The sequence below is a fragment of the Peromyscus californicus genome, unplaced genomic scaffold (assembly GCF_007827085.1).
Source record: "Peromyscus californicus insignis strain IS unplaced genomic scaffold, ASM782708v3 Scaffold_8__1_contigs__length_139910024, whole genome shotgun sequence".
Taxonomy (NCBI): Eukaryota; Metazoa; Chordata; class Mammalia; order Rodentia; family Cricetidae; genus Peromyscus; species Peromyscus californicus.
In genome coordinates, this window is record NW_026294606.1 from 21,056,774 (window position 1) to 21,079,078 (window position 22,305).

The following is a 22,305-nucleotide window of genomic DNA, read 5'->3' on the forward strand; positions in this document are numbered from 1 at the left end:
AATCATTAACCCAGTTCTCATAATTTGTCCTTGTTACAAATACTGTAGGGCCCTCACAAGTTATTGTGGGGATTAAATAAGTTGTGTAATTAAACTCGGAGAAAATAATAGTTTACAATGAAGTCTTAATACACTATCAGGCTCAAAAAAGAAACTATTTAAATACCCCATTGGCTTTCCTACATTTTAGAAGTGTAAAATTTAAAAGAATTATTTACAACCTATTCAAATTGTTGTTTGTTTCTATGTGTTATCTTTTTCTGCTTTCTTCTCAGGTTTTGAAAGTTGTAGCAATGGTGTAATATCAAATAAAGCACATCAATCATATTGCCATAGTAAACACCAGTTATCCAGTTTGAATGTACCAGAGCTAAACAGTATCAATGTGTCAAGGTCACAGCAAGTTAATAACTTCACCAGGTAATAAAGTGATTTCCCTAACTTTTATATTAGTAGAAACAGCCAGGGCATAGATGCCATCTTTACTGATAATGTTTGAAGAACTTGTGTGATCCACACTGGGGCCTGCAGCTCTGAGCTCCCAGAAAGTAAAAGGGTAGAGACTATTTCATGTAGGTTTTTAACTTCCTTGTGTGCAGAGCTCTTCTTAGCTCTTCCTTTTCCTACTGTTCTTCTCCAGGAGGGTTTAAGGGCAGATGTTGGGTTGTGTGCATTGTCCTCCTGCCAAGTGCAGTGCAGTAAAGTGCAGATGCTCACAGGAGAATCTGCCATTAGCATGACAGGAACATTGAGGACCTGTTGGGTACCAAACATGCTATGCTGCTGGCTATGTTGTCTGACTTCTAAGATTAGAAAGGTAGATCCTAATGTATATGCTATGGACCTTGACACACTCAGATTTAACATTCATGCATTCTTAAAATCCATGCAGTGTAATCACTTGAATACAAGCATCCAAGAGAAATTTATGTGTATTCAGTCTGCTCATTGATGTAGCATTTGAACCGGGTTCATACTGATTTGGTCCTGCAACTAGAACCAGAAACATTGCATTTTCAAGCAGTGTTCTAAATTTCTTAGTGAAGGAGAACCAGCTGTTCTCATGGAATCTTATAGCAAATTTGATTCTGCAGAAAGGAGTCGTTTTAAAAATTATATTTGAAAATTTGGAGATTGACTGAAATTTCTGGGTTATCTTATCCCATGACAGAAATCTTAAAAGGTAATAGTATATGGTACAGGATATGAGGGGTTGGGTACAGAAGCCTGAGAACAGTCGGAAAAAGAACTGCTGGAGGAGGATGGGGACTCATTCACAGTGAAGTTGACCTATTAGAAAATAAAATAAACAAATTCTGATTAGAAAATGTAAATGTTAATTAGAACTTTATAATTGGTATTTTCATTGTTGACAGAGAGTCCTGCTTTTGTTTGGAGGTAAGATTGCTGTTGATCTGTGGCACTTTGTCTTAGATGCTATCCTCTTGACAGGAAGTTGCACAGTAAACCTGTTCTTGCTTAGCTGCAGGGTTGATGATACAACATCCTCCTTTGCAGGAGAGAAGGAAAAGACAACAAACTTAGCTTTTTAAATTGCTAACCAGTAAGAAGCATTTGTATTTGGGTAATGACTATTCTGCACCAATATTGCGAAGTCAGTAAAGATGGAATTGACTGTTTAAACCATTTTACAGATGTATAGCTGATTATCAGAAAGTAAATGCTATTTTTTAAGGTCACCAATTAGGTAGTAAGTTGCAGAGGTGAAAGTTCTTACCGGGATTTCTGACTTAGGGACTTGTGCTTTTCCCTACCACTGTCTGAATGTTCTACCCACTCATTCCTTCCTGTTCTGACCTTAACACCCGAGTCCAGGTGTTAACCTCTGGTAGGTGACCTAGATGTTACCTCATTGTCCTTGCTTTGTACTGCCACACCACATTCTCCTTAGGATTAACATTCTACATAGCACTGATGGAGAACACTCTGGGATACATGAACTAACTGAGCACAGGCCATTTACTCTTGGAGAGCGGTATAATATCCTTAGTGTCCCAACAATGAACAGGCCTCAAGGCTTTTCAAAATACGTGTGAGTTGATGCGTGAATAAATAATGCCTCCAATACTAAATCGGATTGTTCAAAATGTTTAAAAGCTTATATAATTAAAAGCTGTGACAGTGAGGATTTTAAAATTTAAATCTTGTTTATTTTCTTATTAGATTTCTCTGATAAACAGACTTTTTCATATTGAATCAGTCTGTTCTATAGTCCTGAATCCCTTGCCTCATCTCCCAGGTCTGTCTTTACTTTATAGACTGTTGCACAGGAAGCAGGGGTGGGGGTGTAATGTGTGTGTGCACACCTCTAGTCACATACTCACAGCTCTTAACTAGTGGGTTATCTGTACTAGGGTTTAGATTTTTTGTTGTTGGGTTTTGTTTTGTTTTTTCTTGCAATGAATATATTTTCCTTTTATGATGAGAAATGCCCCTTTCTCATGTTTCCTAAATTTTCACCAGTCATCCACTTCTGGGTTAAGTGTTGCTTAAGTCTTCATAGGAGCCATCTGAAGACTAGTGTATTGATTGTCTCTTTAAGTCTGGGGGGATCTGAGAGGGTGTGTACGGAGCACTGTGTTGATACATTACAGGATGAGCAAGTGTGAAAACCTGTCCAGAAGCAGTCTGGCTACTGTTGAAAAATACATCTTGGTTGAGCTGGGCATGGTGGTGCACACTTGAGATTTCAGCTACTTAGAAGGTGGAGGAAGGGGGATTGCAAGTTCAAGGCCCGGGCCACGTAGATCCCATTAAAATAAAAATCAAAGTGAAGATTTGATAGGTCCCTTAGAGTCACTGGCCAACAAGATAATCTGGAGAGTCGTAGTGCTGTTTAGGTCTTAGAAGCTGGAAGCTGATAAGCCACAGTAGTTTGGATTTTGTTTTGTTTCTTATTAGTTACTTTTGAGAGCATATTTTTAAATAGTGAGGACAGAGAATAACACAAAGTATCAGTAATGTAGATATGGAAAAGTCTAGAGACGTGTAAAAAGTCTAGAAGTAAATAAGGACAGGGAAGCAGTGTACTGGGTTCTCTGAGCCAGATTTATCGGTTTGGAGAGCAAAGCTTCTCCATTAAATGCTGGAAATGACTCTTGGGGGCAGTGGAGAGGGTTGTCTCAGGAAGACTCAGGAACAAGAAGAAAGTACAGATCTGAGTTTGAAAAATAAATATAATGCCAAACCATGATTTTTCCATATTATGCAAAGTCGTAAGAGTTACTACACTCTTGCACATATGCCTCTACGCCTTCATCTCTGGGAGTTCAGGTTTGTTACAGATCAGTTATGTGTGTGCTTTGATACATCTGAGATTTACCTCATTTGCAGATTGCTATCGTCTTATGAAAATTAGTTTTTTATAGGCTACATAGTTGTGTAGTAACTTATCTTAAACTAATTTCTAAAATTAGGTTTGTTTTTTCATTTTCAGTAATGACGTAGACATGGAAACAGATCACTACTCCAATGGAGTTGGAGAAACTTCATCCAATGGTTTCCTAAATGGTAGCTCTAAACATGACCACGAAATGGAAGATTGTGACACCGAAATGGGTCTGCAGTGATATTTCTTACATTTAAAAAAAAAAAAAAAATGGTGGCTACAAAGTTATGTTTTTACTTGGACTGATTTACAGCTAAGCATAAGCCAGATTTCAAAGATGAAACATCTCACTTAACACTCTTTATGAGCATGGCTTGTTGGAGAGAGCAGGCACCTTTGGGCTCCTGAGGGGAGGTGCCAGCCTTCCTGGCTGAGCTCTGATGATATCCTGTGCACTTAACTACCTCAGGGGTGAAGACTGGGCATAAAAAACATTTTTACACTCATTTCCAGTGTAGTCAATAAGACCAAATGGGTAGAAATTAGGTTGTAAATTTCAGTTAAACTGAATCTCTTAAATCCATTAAATGCAAGCATATGACATGCATAGTGCTGTTTCTAGGTATGACGTCTCCCATTTTAAAACAACACCTTAATGATGCATTCGAATGCCTCCCTTTACTTTATTGTTGATAATGTCTATAGAGTTAGATGGTCAGCAGATATCCTTATCAAACAATGAAAATGATTGAAGCTTATAAATTATTTGTGGAATTCGCTTCAGTATTAGACTTCTTGTATTTTGAGACTGAAATTTAATCACTGAAGTTGCTTAAGGGACAGCCTAGTTAGTCTTTCCTGCTGATGTGAGACCCTCTGTATCTTGAGACACGGAAACACACTGGTAGGGGCAAGAGTTCTAGAGCCAGATTTACCTGGACTTGAAAGCTGCAACTGCCACTTACTAACTGTGTGGCCTCAGACAGAATACTTAACTGCTCTGTGCTTCAGCTTTCTCATCTGTAAAATGGATAAAATGAATCTTCTAGGTCATTGTGAAGAGCAGATGAGTTCATCTGTGAAAAACTAATTATATCAAGTACTTTGTAAGCATTAGCCATCTTTATCATCATATGAATGCTGTTCATAGTGATTTTTATGCATACAGTGTTGTCAATTACCAAGTATTAATTAACAATATATAATAGAAAATACTTCTAAAGATAACATTTCCTTAATAGTGTAGTTTTTGTTTTCATTAGTAAGATACAATATCAACATTTTATCTGTTTCCTATTTTTTCTGTTAAAACCTGAGAGAGAACTACTGTGTTTCATATTGTCATATTCTCATTCCCCCCTCCCATCTCCTCTTTCATGTTGTTTCATGTAGTTTTAGGGAGTAGTTCCACTTAATTTTCCATGCAAACACTGAAAGATCCTTGCCTCTTGGCTGCACTGAATGTTGGATCCCAGTCTCTTGAGACAGATAAAGTGTAGCTTTGAGTTATAAAGTTCCATATAAAACAATTTTGAATCTCTGTAGCAGCCAGGCATGGTGGTACATACCCTGTAACTCTAGCACTATCTGTTTAGATGAACTACTAAAAAGTAGATACTAAAGAACATACAAAATATTACATAAAAAATTGTATTCTCACTTTTTCCCATTGTTTCCCATTCAATAAGTAGTGAAATGGCCGTTTGTTTTGTTTATAGAAGTTGACTCCAGTCAGTTAAGACGCCAGCTCTGTGGAGGAAGTCAGGCTGCCATAGAAAGAATGATCCACTTTGGCCGAGAGCTACAAGCCATGAGTGAGCAGCTGAGGAGAGAATGTGGCAAGAACACAGCCAATAAAAAAATGCTGAAGGTAAGATGTCACTTGTTTTCCGTGATAACATGGGCAAGGGCTTATTTTAGCTCACCATTCTAGAAGTTTCAGTCTGTTCCACCTGCCTCCAGAAACAAATTGTTCCTGGGTCTGTGGAGAGACAGAACCTCATGGCAGGGAACTCAGTAGAGCAAGGCTGACAGGGAAAGGATGGGGTGAGGGGCAAACTGTACTCCTTGCAGGCAAGCCTCCAGTGATGTATTCCTTCCAAGTAGGCTCCACATTCTCCAGTTTCCATTATGTCAGATCTATCCATTGATGGAGTTAGAGCCCTCATGTGTAGGTGGACTTTTCTTTTCTGCCCGCCAGTTCCCAAATAACCAACACAGAGACCTAATATTAATATTAATTTTAAATGCTCGAGCAATAGTTCAGACTTGTTACTAGCTAACTCTTACAACTTAAATTAACCCATTTATATTCATCTACATTCTGCCATGTGGCATTACCTCTCTTTCATCTTATACCTCCTATTTCCTCAGGCTCAAAACCCCTCAGATTCCACCCTTCCTCTTCCCAGTGTCCATAGTCTGGTTCACCCACCTAACCTTATCCTGTCCAATTATTGGCCAGTCAGCTTCTTTATTAATCCTATCACAGCAACATATATTCACACAGTGTAAAGGAATATTCCACATTTCCCCCCTTTTTGTCTAATTAAAAAGGAAGGTTTTAACTTGAACATAGTAAAATTATACACAGCAAAAACAATTATTAAGCAAGAATTACAATTACAATATCCAGTCCATTTTTATTTGGCAAATTTAGAGAAAATACTCTATTTTTTTTTTGTAATTATAAAGTTTTATACCTAATTTACCTTTTATCATAACTAAGGAAAACTTTATCTATGACTCTATATATAGTCTTCGTCTCCATCAAAGACCGCAGAAGGGTGAAATGCTACCTAATGACAGGAACATCTGGCTACCTGGACAGTCACCCTAGGTTCTTCTGTAATGTTGGGGCATCCAACTTTGGCCTACAGGCCTGGTATATCTGACAGACCTTTCTGGGAAGCAGGGACTTTTGAAGGACTGTCCTACTTTGTCGTGGCAAAGTTTGCCAGTTGCTGTTTTTGCATCTTGCTGGTCCAGTTTCTTTGCCCAGATGGCTAGCTTTGCCATAAGGAAAGCAAACTCCATATGGAATTTCTTTGATGCCCATTATCTTATCTGAAGTAAATTGGTGCTGCCAGGAGCATTAAGTCTCACTGGTCTTACTTTAAAAACATTTTAAATGTCATGTTCTGTAGTTGAAGTGTTTGAAGACCATCTATCTATCTAAATATATCTGTTTAACCTTGAAAACATAACTAATATGACTACAAATTTGATTATTATAGATGACTAACTACTAACCTGTATTTTTAATTATACATTACCCTTTTTAAGTGAGTTACATAAGCACAATATCCCAAACAGGAGTAGAAACATACATATAATACAGCAAAAAATTTTAAATTTTTATTAATAATCCAAAATCCATACCAATGTAAAATATTTAAGACTAGTAGTTGGCTTTTTTAGTTAAAAGTAGATTCAGTAATCTACTTTATTACCCTGTTATTTATATATCCCGCTTTTTCTTTTCAGAACAAGATCCCTGAATCTAATCTCCTTTGTTCAGTTTTTTTCCTGACCACTACCAATAACAACTTGTAACCAACCCTCCTAAATAATATAAAACATCCATAATCCATTGAACAACCAAAACCTACCCATACCCTATCTCTTGGAAATGTGGGCATTGTTCTCTAGACTACTTCCTGGTGGGTGTGGTGGGTGCTTGTATCTTTTGGGGAACCTTGAGAAAATCAGGATAATTGTTAAGTCTTGGCTAGAATAGTTTGTGCGGCTGGACCATCTTAGCCAACAGCCTTGAAGCTGTCTGACTGGATCTGTCTTTACTGAGGATCTGTATTGTTTTTAATCGCTACTCTTCAACTGTTACATTAGTTGCCAGCATGGTTCAGCTTAGCGAATGGCATTGGCAGCTGGCTCTTCCCACTTGTTCCCTGAGAGCTTAGCTTCATGGTAGAGGTATTAGTGGGAGCCATGTTAGTGCTCCAGCTCTGGGAAGTGGGTCTACGCTGCCACCAAATAGCATGCTGCCTGCTACTCATAAACCCCATTTAAGTGTTTGGTAGCAGGGCCTCTTTTAAAAGAGCTGCACTTGCTAGCAGCTAGCACTGAGCCAAGGAAGCCTCCTCTTAAAGGAGCTGTACCTCTGTTTGTTGTTAGTATTGAGCCCACCCAAGAAAAAGCAATTATCAGAAAGTCGCATTTGGCTGTTTTTGTGGGTTGTTTTTTTTTAAAGCTTTGTTAGGTCTTATGTGGAATTTTCGGCCCCACGTTGGAATGCCACTCATGGTCCAGTCACCTTCCAGTGACTTCACTTTTACACGGGGACCAAGTCTTTATTTATTTTTTTTTTTTGAGACAGTGTTTCTCTGAGTTACAGCCCTGGCTGTCCTGGAACTCAGACCAGGCTGGCCTCTAACTTATAAAGATCCACCTGCCTCTGCCTCCCAAGTGCTGGGATTAAAGAGATAACGCCACCATGCCCAGCTTTTCTTTTGCTTTTTTTAAGATTTATTTATTTATTTATTTATTATGTGTACAGTGTTCTGTCTGTGTGTATGTCTGCACACCAGAAGAGGGCACCAGATCTCATTACGGATGGTTGTGAGCCACCATGTGGTTGCTGGGGATTGAACTCAGGACCTCTGGAAGAGCAGTCAGTGCTCTTAACCACTGAGCCATCTCTCCAGCTCCATGCCCAGCTTTTCAAAGTTACTGTTTTTGTTAGGGTGGGGGACCAAGTTTTACACTCACGAACTTTTGGGGAATATTTCACATTCAAACCATATCATATGTTTTTCCTTGAGACTTATGTGTCAGAGGCGCCAAGATATAGTTTTATTAAACATTGAGCAATGTCTTGGAAATTCTTGGGAATTTATACCTGGAATTTCCCCTTAGAACCTTGCCCATTTGTGAATCAAAACTCTTGATGGCATTAGGCAGCTTTGAGCTAGAAGAATGTTCTAGATCAGAAATAACAGTCTTAAGTGCCAGCTGTTCTGCAGAGCAGTACCCTGTCCCTGTGACATACTATGCAATTGTAGTGTGCTGCTGAAACCATAAACTTGAGGTGTATTTTTTAGTAAACATTGTTCCAGAGTTGGAGCAAATTAAATGGATTTTATGGGGATCTGTGAAGGAGTAGATTGTCTTTCATGTCCAGAATGGTTAAAATACATTTTGAAGTCCATGATATGTCCATGGTGGATGATAAGAGGGATAAATTTCAGCAATTAGTTACCCACAGTTTTGTGTATCAGTTGAAAATGGAGTGCTTTGTTAAGCTAGATTGCATTAAATTGTATTGATTTTTGAGTACTTAAAGTTAAATTGTTAAAGATAAGCATCACACAACAAAATTTCAGAGATCCATAGACTATATACAGCTCAATAAACGTCCATATAGTTAGAACAGCCATTCTGAAGCTGTGGGGCTTCACATTGGATTTAACATTTTTCACTATCAAATATATTTTATGTACTTATCCACCACTAGAAACAAAGAATCTATGAAAGAAGTAGAACTAGAAAAAGTTCATAACTCCTGACTATTACCTGCATTCCACCCATAATCCTATTTGATTCTGGCCCCTTGATAGGGCAGAGTACCAAGAACAGGAGCCCGTGGCAGAGAAAAGCAAAGAAAAAGAAAGAAACGGGAAAAAAATCTATATCCTTCAAGACATGGTCTCAGTGACCTACTTTCTGTAGCGAGGTCCCATCTTCCAAAGTTTCCAGGGCTTCCAACAATAGCACCACCTGCTGAGACAAACCTTTGAACTTACAAGCCTGTAGGAAACATTTTATATTCCAACACAGCATAGCATAGAAAGCAAAGGGAGATGTAATTGGTGACCCTTGTGACTAAAGATTGGATATTACAGGAAAAGGCAAGTGATTGTTGGTGTTTATTCTGGACTTGAACTAAGAATTTAGTGATCAGCAACTTGTAATATTACCTAATACCATAGCCTTGGCCAGCACTATGGCTTTATGCCAAGGGTATGGTAAATACCTGCTTGCTAGTAAATATCTACTTGCTTGGTAGCCTCAATTAAGGGCATCACACCTCACATTTCAGTAACTAAGGTAGGAAGAAAAGTGTAGTCACCATACCACATCATCTGCTGTGTAATATAACATTTGTGTTTCTAGTGGTAACCCTCAGCAGTCAAGAGAAAGAGACTTCAATTACTCTTTTGTACTAGATATAAAAGAATGTTGGAAACAGATATTCATGTATCAGGAAAATGGCTGTCCACATTTGCCTTAGAAGACATTCAAATGGTCAGATATATCTTTACTAACTCTTGCATTTTAAGTATGTCTCTTATGAGTACATTTGTAATACATAGTACCAATATGCATTGCTTTTCAGAGCTGCTTGGTGTTAAGAAAGTTAACATTTAAGCTCTTTATTAAGTCTTTAGGAATCTAAATAGTACTTCTTTGCTAGATGCTGAAGGCTGCTTTAGGAAAATGGTTCTTAATGTTTCTGATACTTCAGTCTTTTAAAAATTGTTGATGGTGGCTGATAATTTAGCTCAATAGCACGTGCTTACCTGTACTGCAAGAGGCTCTGGGTTTTACCTGAGCACTGTGCACCCCCACACACACACCAAGAAAAGTTTATAAGGGTTTTGTTGTTGTTGTTTCTTGGCTCTTTTGGGTGGATCCGCCACCCAGCTCCCAAATAAATCACCTACAGAGAGAATTATACTTAATTATAAATGCCCAGCCTTTAGCTTGGCTTCTTTCTTGCCAGCTTTCCTTAACTTAAATTATCCCATCTACCTTTCCCCTCTGGGCTTTTCCCGTTCTCATACTTCTGTAATCTCACTCTTACTCCCTGGCTTGTGTGTAGCTGGGTGACTGGACCCTGGAGTCCTCTTCTTCCTCTATCTCTAGCTAGCTCTCTCCTCCCAGATTTCTCCCTCTATATATTCTCTCTGCCTACCAGCCACACCTATCCTTTCTCCTGCCTTACTATTGGCCAGTTCTTTATTAGACTATCAGGTGTTTTAGACAGGTACAGTAACACAGCTTCACAGAATTAAAAAAAATACAACATGATCAAAAGTAACACACCTTAAAATAATATTCTACAACATTTCCCCCTTTTTGTCTAATAAAAATGAAAAGGTTTTAAGTTAAATATAGTAAGACTATATACAATAACAATTATCAAGTGAGGATTACATTCATAATATTATGTCCATTTATAAGTTAGCATATTCAGAGAAAATAATGCATTATCTATCCTTAGTGAATGCAAAGTTTTACACCTAACTTACTTTCTATCATAACTAAGGAAACTGCAACTATAACTCCCTAGTCTTCAACTCCGTCAAAGACCCAGAAAGATGTAATATTATCTAACAAACAGAGACATTTGGTTGCCTGGAGAGTCACCCAAAGTTCCTCTGCAACATTGGGACATCTGTCCACAACCTACAGGCCCAGAATATCTGGCAGACTTTTCAGTGAAGCAAGAAATTTGAAGGATTGTTTTGCCTTGTATTGGCAATCAGTCACTTTCTTCTGTGTCCTGCAGAATGTCTGGCAGATTCTTCTGTAAAGCAAGAATTTTGAAGGACTGTCCTGCCTTGTTTTGGCAAAGTTCAACAGTCTTTTCCCTGTGTGTCCTACATGTCCAGTCTGCACAGCACATTGTCAGCAGTCAAAGGCAAGAACAGTTTCTTTGCCCAGTGGCTAACCTTTCCATAATGAAAGCAAATTCCATAAGAAGTTTCTTCAATGCCAGTCATCTTCACTGAAGTAAATTGGTGCTGCCAGGAACAGATGTGTCTTGTTGTCATGAAAAACCTTAAGTTAACAAAACATTTTAAATGCCATATTTTGTAGGCCTTTGAAAGGTTTAAAACCATTTATCTATCTAAAATATATCTGTATGATCTGGAAAGCATACCTAACATATCTACAAACTTGATTATTATAAATGGCTAACCACTAACCTGTGTTTCCTGATTATCCTACAGAGTTTATAATAATAGCTTTCAAAAACTAGAACTTCACCCCACATTTCCAAATGAACTGCATAGACTCAATACCTCAAACAAAAATAGAAACATACATACAATATGTTGTAAAAGAAAATAACTTTAAATTTTTATCAATATACAAAAATCCTTTAAACAAGAGTAGAAACATATATACAGTGTAACAAAAATAACTTTAAATTTGTATCAATATAATATTCCCCTAAATGATAACAAACATCCATAACCCACTAAATAACCAACAGCCACCCACACCCCCCAATTTTTGGGAAAGTGGGCATAATTTTCTCCATACTTCTTCCTATTATCTGTGGATGAAGTATCTTTAGGGTCCTAGAGAGAAAATTTCAGATAATGGCCAAGTCCTGGGAAGACTAGCAGTAATTTTTGCTGATAGATACCACCTGTCAAGGTTCAAGAGGTCTTGCCTGATCCAACCTGATCCATATTAACTCTGAAGGAATCTATAGCCTCCAGTCTCCTGTGGGAACAAAACTCCAAAGCATTTTTGATTTCCATTTGACAAATATATTTTTTGACTTTTTAAAAGTTAAGGCATTCCTAAAGTATATAGGCTGATTTACTTCAACAGTCCCTCTTTCAATTCCAGGTCTCTTTGCAGCTATTCTTTGCTTTTTAACAATCAAAAAATTCAAAATCAGCACAATAACATAGAGGATCCAGACTACCTATGTATTTCCCATCTCACATGGCTTTTTCCTTTTACTTTCTCTTTAAAGACTTTATTTTGTAAACTTTTTTTTTTTTTTTTCTGTAACTATACCCTTTTCCTTTTCTTAAGCATGCACACATTGTTAAACACACTGTAACCTGTTTAGAGGTTTTTCTGTCTGGACCTTTTTTACTGCACATTTTTTAGCCTTTTTGACTGCATGAACAAACTTTAAACTGCTAAGTGGCATAAAATTCTGCCCCTAGCTTTTGTGACTGGCTCTGCCCACTTCTTGGGTCGCAGAAAGTCAAGCTGAGCTCACGAGCTTCGTCAAAGGTTGGTGCTGAGAACTGCATTCAACCTTTGTAGAGCTCTAAAATGCTGATGCTTGCACTGTGGCAGGCGTTTTTACTTAGTTTTTTTGTTCCTACTTAATGTACTGGCTGCTCACGGGCTTATCAGCAGGCAGAAACTCTTAAACTCTTTTTTTTTCTTTTTTAGCTTTTTCCAGTCCTACATGGAAATTTGGGTTCATGTTGGATGTCAGGGGTTTTTTGTTTATATGGGTTACATCTATTGCTATCTATGGTATTAGAAGTTAAAACTAAATTTCCATAAATCTGTTGATTTATTTTTAAAAAATGCCCTCACTTAAATGAGAAATAGCATCATTTTTATTTTTTCAGGATTCTAATGTTTAATAGATGAACTGGATTCTCAGACCTAGTCTGCATTGAATCCATGAAACAGATGAATCAGACATTCATTTATGTGGGAAATGGGCTATGAAAGTGGAAAGGGCAAGGAAAACCTCGGTGATACTATGAACAATTTTGAGCTTGACACCCCCTTGAAAAGGGCCTAGACACCAGTGTCCTTGGACCACACTATTGAAAATGTCTCATTAGGTGATATTTGGGAATATGAAATGTGCTCAAGAATTCTTGGGCTTTTTTCATACTCAAGTCATCTGACTGTGTATGCTGTCAAAACTCTGTGCTAATTGAGCTGGAAGAAGGAATGTGATTTTACTACTTTTGAGTTATACTCCATCTTACTGTGTTGTGTCTTTGGTTCTCATTTAAACATGAAGCTCATTATGTGACCATATCTCAAAAGTATTTCCTGATTACACTGAATTTTTATATATATATATATATATATATTTTATATATATATATTTATATATATATATACATACACACATATACATATATACATACACACACACACACAGTTTATCATCTTCATCTAAAAATAATGATTGGCTTTGATTTTGTACTTCTGACTCCTAAGCAGCTATGTCTTTCAGAACTGCTTCCCTCTCGTTTCCCAAACTTACCTTGTTTCCGATAACTATCAGTGACTAATTTATGAGAGATCAAGAGAATCTGAGGAAAATGGAAATGGAGTTGAGGTTTTGAAATTATTTCTCTTTATTCTTTGAGATTGCATATGGTTATGGGTTTTTCTTTGGTGTTTGAGGATTTTCAGAACCTTTTAGTTCACACATGTAATTATGTATCACTTAATGAAGAGGATATGTCTTAAATACATTCGACAGTCTTGTTCTTTTGCAAACATCATTGTATACTTAACACAGACCTAGATAGTGTAGTCTACTGTGCAGCTAGCTATACGGTGTGTGTGTGTGTGTGTGTGTGTGTGTGTGTGTGTGTGTGTGTGTGTGTGTGTGTGTGTGTGTGTTTGTGTATTGTGGCTGGCAGTGCTTTATACTTTGTTTATACTTCCTCAAACACATGAGTAATACTGGCATGACAAGAGTGATGTCAGCAGGCAATAGACATTACCCAGCTACATTATAATCCTAAGGGATCAACTTGTATGTGCAGACTGTCAGTGGCCTAACTCTTTATGCACAACAGTGTCCCACACAAAGAGACTAGTGTGAAGTTAAAGATAAAATTGTACTGTTTGCTCCTAAGGGCAGTGTTCTTTTTGCCTTCATGTGCACCATTGTAAAGTAAATGGTTAGGGAGCTCTTGCAGCTATAGGCAGCCGGAAACATCTCTGGACCTTTGTCCTTCCAGGTTTCTAATCTTCCTTTCCTCTTTTCTTGTCATCTTTGTTCTTTGTTCCTTCTAGTAGCTCCCAGGGAAGCCGCCTGGATTGGTTGGTCTGGCAGCCATTTCTAGATGCCAGCAGTATGACTCATGAGCAGTCGTGGCCTGGGGTGGGGGGGTGAGGGGGGGGCTTTCAGTGCAGTGACTGAACGAGAAATAGAGCCAGCTAAGATCACACTGTCCAGAAACCATTCTGGCTCCTATGTCAAAATGGAGATGTTTGAAACTGCATTTCCTGACATTATTTCCATCGAAGAAGTCTTTTTCTTTAAAATGAAGCATAACCTGTAGTGGCACCATAATTTCAGCTGTCTGTCTTACCTCCCACGTTCACATATTTCACTTAATTAGTAATTATAAGACCCTTTTGTCTTAAAGGAGGGTCCCACTGTGTGGCCCCCACTGGTCTCTTAACTTTCAAACCTTTTCCCTCAGCCTCCCAAGTGTGAGCTGCCTTATGTGACTTGGGAGGTTTTTTGTTTAGTTTTGTTTTATTTCTCCCAGTTTCTACACCTTATTTATGGATACTTTGAAGTGGTTATGTGACTTGCTGTTTTGTTTTTATGTCAAGGTGTTTTGTGACACCTTTATATACATGCATCTTTCTTTAAAGATTTTCCACTGAGATAATATTTTTAGAAATTCCTGAGAAAGACTGAGTATTACTGTGGCTCATGCTGCCTCTTGCTAGATTGCATTCCAGAAAGTAGGGCCTTCATCCTGTCTTAGGGGTAACACTTGCTTCAGTTTTAGAATTGGTTATTAGCACAGCATTTCGGGGTAAAAACATTCATATTGCTTTTCTAATTCTATTTGTGTTCCTTAACTGTGAACTTTCTAGGTGTTTATACTTGGGAATTTAATGCTGGTTTTCTTGCTTAGAGCTTTACTCTGCTTCTAAGCCTGTGATTCTCAATCTGTGGGTTGCTACCCCTTTGGGGGTTGTATATTAGGTATCCTATATTACAATTCATAACAGCAAATTTTCAGTTATGAAGCAGCAACAAAATAATCTTATGGTTGGGGGTCACCACACCATGAGGGAACTGTATTAAGAGTTGCAGCGTTAGGAAGGTTGAGAAGCACTGAGCTGTATTTTGTGGTATTGATCTGTGGGTCTTCTCAAGTCGAATCTAATCCCTGCCAAGCTCTTTTCTTAAGTCCCATTGCTTCCCTTATGGAAAACATGTTTTCATCATATGATTTTTGGAGTATTTTAGGATCTAGCTCCTCCTTAGCCATGCATTTTTCTTTCTTAGCCTCAGTTTACATGCTTCCATTAGGTCAATAGAAATATGCTAAAAGCAGTGATTAGGTTCTAGTCGTTGCTGTGTGTCCTGCCTAGCAGCTGTGCTCACCAAACTAAAAGGAAAATTTAACACTCATGTGTAGATTCAGAGGGAACCTCTATCTTATGGTACTGTGTGATCTTTACCTCAGTTTGCATCTGTAGGATGGGCATACCAATCTCAGGTGAAAGCAGTTGAGGTGATCCATGAGTGCCTGAAATGTTGTCTTATTACAGCTATTATTTCTGGGAGGTTTTGTTTTTAAATCTAAAGGGAGTTGAGATTGTGAGGCTTCAAAACCTGCCATTTGGGGGTGTCAGGGTGCAGATCCATGAATAGTTTTATCCTTGGCTCTATGTACTAGTCATTCGTTGGACATATTCTTGGTGTATCTTATAAAATGTACCTATATGGTGGGAATGACACCTCATTAAGATGGGAGAAATGGACTGTTCTTTGAGCAGTAAGCTGGAGGTGGGGTGTGGGGTAGGGAACAGAACTACTAGCTCTGTTAGACACAAAAGCATAGTGCCATAAGAAGCAGTTACTGTTATCAAACAAGTACATAAAGACTCTCTTACACCCAACACTTATGACTAGTTACTGGTAACTCTAAATGGTTTATTATAAAACTTCTGTGTTTCTATAACTTTCATTATGATTGGGGCAGTCTAAACTGAAATGAAATGAAATATTCAGCAATATAAGCCAGTGGATGAGTCGTGTGTACTTAGTGGCATATGTATTCCATTTTGTAGCCTCAGACTAACTTCAGATTGTTTCATGGGATATATGGATGACATGAGCCTAAGTATAACTGAACAGGAAGTATCCTTCTCCCCCTACACACCTGCTTTAGTAAATATTCAGTAATGTTAGATAAGGGGAATAGAGTCTGCTTGAGCAACTAAATGTAGAAGTTCAGAAATTGTAGCACACACCCTTTTTAGAGTGCTATGGTTCCCACCTTCATAAGTTTACAGCCTCTGTGCCACCCTTCATATGTCTATTGGCAATGGAGTCTCTTGTCCATTCATACACACACACAGAGAATATTACTCTGGGTCAGGCTATTGACTTGGCATACAAATACAGAAGCGCTAGAATTGTCCTAGTTACAATTCTATTCCTGTGAAGAGACACTATGACCAAGGCAATTCTTAAAGAATTTAAATTGGCTTGCTCACAGTTTTAGAGGGTTAGTTCATGATCATCATGGCAAGAAGCAGACAGGGTGCTGGAGCAGTAGCTGAGAGCTTTACATCCTGATCCACAGGCAGCAGCAGAGACTGGGCGTTGATGTATATGCTTTTGAAACCTCAAGGTCCACTCCCAATGACAACCTCCTCCAACAAGGCACACCTAATCCTTCCCTAACAGTTTCCCTAACTGAGTAACAATCATTCAAACATGGGAGCCTGTGGGGACCATTCTCATTCAAACCACCACAGGACATTGCTAACTTGATTAGTTCTCACACAATTCTATGCAATTACATCTCTTTGTAATCACCCAAAATCACATGATGAAACTGGTATTTTAAGACACAGTTTTATGGTAGGGGCCAGAGCTAGCAAGTCGTACAGCTTGGACTTGAAGCAAGTGTCTGAAACTACCACATCTTCCGTGGTAAGAGTGAAAAGAAAGCTGTGTGCCAATTGTTTTAAAGTTGTAAAAGAAGTTGTTTCAGTGTAGTTGGAAATAACATACTGAATGTCTACAGGATCCATCTTGGCTTTATTTTCTCCACTACTAAACTTAAGAGGATATTCAATATGTCATGTCCAGTTCCAACATTTGTTTAGAAATTAAGGCAGGCCTTATTCATTAATGTCAGTTTTATATCAGTGATCACATGTGATAAGGCACCTAGATGTTTGGTCTCTCTTCTTTCTTCATCAGTGTGAGCCCATTCCTTTGCACTTGGTTTTAATTTCCCCATTAGGCTTGTTGCAGAAGTGGTGGGGGAGTGGCAGAGATGAACAAAAGTGACTGTTAACAAGAAAACTGAAAACCAGCTACACTCTATTATATAGTCTGCTTTCTGAAGCATAAAACATGTGTTTAAAGGTTATAGTCACCTAGTGTTGTAAAACTGTACCTTAATCTTTCATCCTGGAATCACTATGAACACATCAGCTGAACTACCTGAACATTGTTTTCAACAGGACGCATTCAGTTTACTAGCCTATTCAGATCCTTGGAACAGTCCAGTTGGAAATCAACTTGATCCAATTCAGAGAGAACCTGTGTGCTCAGCTCTTAACAGTGCAATATTAGGTAAGTAACTAAAGCAAGACAACTAGACTTCAGCTACATTTCTCTGAACATTTGAAAGGATATTGTCCTAACATTTGTTTCAGTAAACCAGGAACATATTTATCTTAAAATACAGAAAATTTCCTCCATACCAGATTACATGGATTCCGATGGAATAAAAATGGTAAGATACTGAAATTTTGGAATGTTTGAAAATGTGTAAGCACTTAATGAGTCTTCTCATTTAGAATGCGGTAGGTAGTTGGGTGATCTTTGTGTTTAAGTGAAAACCCTACCATAGAGGCAGGCACCCTGTAGCCCATAGCCCTCACTTTGGGACTAGGAATAACAGGCAGTGTTTTTTTTAATTCTTTGATCTACTGCGCCTAAACTCCTTCTCCATTATCATCATTGGGGTGAGTTGTGGAAGATGTAGGAAGTGTGTGACCTTGACTGGCCCAGGTGTGAAAGGTGGCTTTATACTGACAATACAGGAAGATACAGAGCCCCTCTATGTCAGTAGCTATGTTTAATGGGCTGATCAAAACTTGGTTTGGCTGCTGTGGAAGGAATTTGGGCATGTTTAGAAAGTTTTGATAGTTGCTCCATAGGAAAGGGAAGCTAGAAGGGAGTACTTGACTAGAGTACTCAGGTGTCAAAGCTGGTACCACTCTGATACTGCATTCTGCTTCTTTTGACTCAAGGTATTTAAAAAAAGAATGAGGGTTACCTGAGCTCCCCACATCATAGGTTCTGTCTTAAGATATAAGCAGTATATATATATATATATATCAAACTTGTGCATTCAGATTAACCAATCACTTTAAGTGGAAAGGCTTTCTCAGTGTGTATGGGAAATGGGGAACTAGAACCTATTGTTCTGTTAGTTTTAGTTTCTATTCCTCTCAGTATGTCACGCAGTTGTGGCAATAGTAATTACATACTGAACAAATATTTTATGCAAATTCTATAGTTGCACTCCTATGTAAATGTTACTGGGTTGATCTGCACATAAAGCTTAATTTCTGAGCTGTTTTCTTCAAAGGTAATTTAGATAAGGGTTATTTTACATCTAACTTTGGACTTTTAACTTACCCAATAAAATGAGACTTCAGTCTAGTTTAGAAGTTTGTACTGTTGTTATTTGGCCTGGTGAAGTTTAAAAGATTTGTAGTCATGTGTTTCAAACAATTTGGAATTGCACTGTCACACAAGTAATTTGGACATTGGTACTTGTATTGAAGGCTAAATTTCATGGCAAGAAGGTAAAGGAAGCCATGAGTGCTCATATTCTAAATCTGATAAGGGTCAATACTGCCATTTGAGAATAAGAATAGTGGCCTTTGTGTTACAATTTCTTAAATTAGAATTTGTGTGTAGAATAATATGAATTTGGTTTGTGTGTTGTATTTTTAGTGTCCATATATGTATCAGTTCTGTTGGTAAAAATAAGAATTTAGTAACTGTGACAGGAATGGTAGCTCACTGTGATTGTCTTTTTGAAACTACTGCATTACAGGTAGTCACAAACATCTTGATTGCCAATTTTCTTGTGGCAGGTTTTAATTTCTTGAGTTCTTCAAATCAAATGCTTAGGAGCATTATCCAAGATAAAAGTGTTAGGCTGGGTGTGGCGGGCAGACCTCTGAGCTTGAAGCCAGCCTAAAAGACTTTCAGGCCAGACAGGAATACAGTGAGACTGTGTGTCTGTGTGCTGGGGTTGGGGTGGAGGCTATAAACAATGCTTATTTAATGCTTACATTAAAAATGATGTTTCGATGGGCGGTGGTGGCGCACGCCTTTAATCCCAGCACTCGGGAGGCAGAGCCAGGCGGATCTCTGTGAGTTCAAGGCCAGTCTGGGCTACCAAGTGAGTTCCAGGAAAGGCGCAAAGCTACACAGAGAAACCCTGTCTCCAAAAACCAAAAAAAAAAAAAAAAAAAAAAAAAGATGTTTCAACAGTCCCATGGATGACTGCATCTTTCGTGCTACTAATGGGCAGACCTATATGTAATTCATAATGTATTAAATGTATGTGTTTTGTAGACCTTAAAAGCTTAAAGATGCTTAAAACCAGAGGCCTCCTTTGGTCAGAGTGTAATAATGAACCGGGTGCTCACTTGAACCTTCCTTAAGCTTTAAAAATAATTATTTTTCCTTTGTATTTATGAATAAATCAGTATTTCAATAATCTTAACCCTCAGACCACTTTTTATTAAACCATTGTTTTCTCATCTATGTGCTCCATGCTTTTATTCATGTCTTATTTAAGTCCTTGGCTTGCTTTTCTGTGTTTCTTTGTGCTTCATTCCTTCAGAATTTTTTTTTTCTGCTGTATTGCACGCTCTGAACTGAGGCTGTAGGTGATCAGATAGAGCTTGACAGCCACTGTCATGGTTTTGCCCTGTGAACTTCTCCTGTAGAGGACTGATTAGTTTCATGAACTGATTTGGACACCATCTCCAGAGAGAATTACTAGCTTTGGGGTGGGTCCTGTGACCCTTAGTTCACTTCATCTTTGGTAATTATTGCGTGTTTAATTCCAGCACTCGTGAGGCAGAGTTTCAGGCCAGGCTGGTCTACATAGTGAGTCCCTATCTCAAAAACAAACCAAAAAAGTACACCTGTCTGAAAGTTGTGATATGTAACACCCGAGAAATATTCTGTTTATTAAAACTTCTGAAGTAGTGGTTAGAAGTTAACCTCTTCAGTTCTAGGGTGGCTTTGCTCTGTATTCTGACAGCCATTCACTTGCTTCTGAATAACATTTACCAGGGCTCCTTAGAGACAGCTCAACAGCTCTCACTGGACTTTATCCACAGGGTAGCATCACTGTCAACTGAATGAAAACATGGTACTGCCTTTTCTTGTTAATGTCAGCTGACCTTGGCTAAGTAGATGGGTAGAATTTCCTTATTTCAATCCCAAATGTCAGCTAGGTTACATCTTTCCCATCATGGTTAACAGAGAAGGAACAAGTTGAGTATATACTTTAAAAATCTAGTTCTGGCCAATGTGGTGGTACACACCTTTGATTCCAGCACTCAGGCAGAAGCAGGCAGAGCTCCAAGTTCCAGGCCAGAGAGGAATACAAAGTGAGACCATGCATTAAAAAAATAAATTTAAAAAATCTTAGCTCTGCGCCAAGTTTTTTTTATTAGAAATACCAATCTGCCCTGCTAGTCAGGTAATTCAGATCCTCACAGGCACTGATGTAGCAAATGTTGTATTTCCTAGATTGAAAGATGGTTTTAAAAAATTGTTTGTTAATTGCTATTTCCATTTTCTAATCCTTTTTCCTTAGAAACCCACAATCTGCCAAAGCAACCTCCACTTGCCCTAGCAATGGGACAGGCCACACAATGTCTAGGACTGATGGCTCGATCAGGAATTGGATCCTGTGCATTTGCCACAGTGGAAGACTACCTACATTAGCTATGCACTTCAGGAGCTCACACTTACATTGTGGCAAATAGTCAACATGGAAGTAGACCGGCTCTGCTGATTTGAAATTTAGATTTTTTAATTATGTACTGGGGACAGGTTTTTGTCGCTTTACATTGCTTCCTAGTTTACAGCATGATGCAAATGATTTTCTAACTTAGTGTTAGGAGAAAATATTTTCCATCTTTTAACCTCTTAGTTGTCTAAGAGTTAAATATTACTGAATTTCAGACGTTCAAATTGATCATCAGAAATCCTTTAAAACAATTACCTAAAAGAAACCAAAAATCCTGCCTTCTTTGTTGGGGGGAGAAGGGGGGAGGAAATGGAACAAGTTGTGTTTGTGTTAGCATGTGGGTGATGTAAACTACAAATTGGGAGCTGTTCCGACCCCCTGCTCCTGTGTAAGCATTCAATCAGTGTAACTTGCAAAATGCATAAACATCCGACAGTTTGAATTTAATAGTGTTGATGGAAGAAATCATTTTTAATGTGTACTGTAAAACTTGAAATACTCAGGAGCTGAGTGAGTACGTTTGTTGCTACTTACAATCCCGACCTGTTAGTCCCAGTAGTTTTGTTTTAACATGGTCTTTTTCAACTTTGTTTCCTGTTTAACTACAGATGACTTCTGTTGTAGACTCACAAGTTTAACTGTTGTATTATAACAGTATTACATGTCAACAGTGTGGTTATGACCTTTATTTATATAAAAACCAAATATTTAGTCAATTTACCGTGTCTTAATTTAATCTTTGTACACCTTCCATTTTTAAGTGCTTAAATGAGTACTATATTGCAATAAAAATGTAGTGATATAATTAACCAGCCATTAAAAATTTACTTCTACAGATATTAGTGTCAATTGAATTTATGTATTAGGTTCTCATATACTTTTTAGAGCAATTAGTAGCAATGATTCTTACTATCAGCCCAAGTTAAGAGTCTAACACTGCCTTCAGGTGACTGCATTAGTCAAACCTGATATTGTATGTGAAAAGAAAGTAAGAATTTAACAGGTACTGTAACTGCAAACTTCCAAACTAGTTAATAAAATCTGAAAAGCTGTTCTAGGGCTGACAAGATGGCTCAGCAAATAAAGGCACTTGCTGCCAAGTCTGATTACTTGAATCTAGCCTCTGGAACCCACATAGTAGGGAACTGTCAATAAAGGTTGACTTCTGACACACCATCCATGTATGCACACACA

General features: G+C 38.1%; 1 protein-coding gene across 1 annotated transcript in view; it reads left to right on the forward strand.

Annotated features, from left to right (window-relative positions):
• Positions 1–21,948, forward strand: part of Ranbp9 (RAN binding protein 9) — a 97,069-nt gene extending 75,121 nt beyond the window's left edge. Inside the window, 5 exon segments of the mRNA XM_052728457.1 lie at positions 276–420; positions 3,458–3,579; positions 5,068–5,219; positions 17,561–17,672; positions 20,956–21,948. Of these exon segments, the coding sequence (XP_052584417.1) occupies positions 276–420; positions 3,458–3,579; positions 5,068–5,219; positions 17,561–17,672; positions 20,956–21,086 (662 nt within the window). The 3' untranslated portion in view covers positions 21,087–21,948.
• The last annotated feature ends 357 nt before the right edge of the window (positions 21,949–22,305 follow it).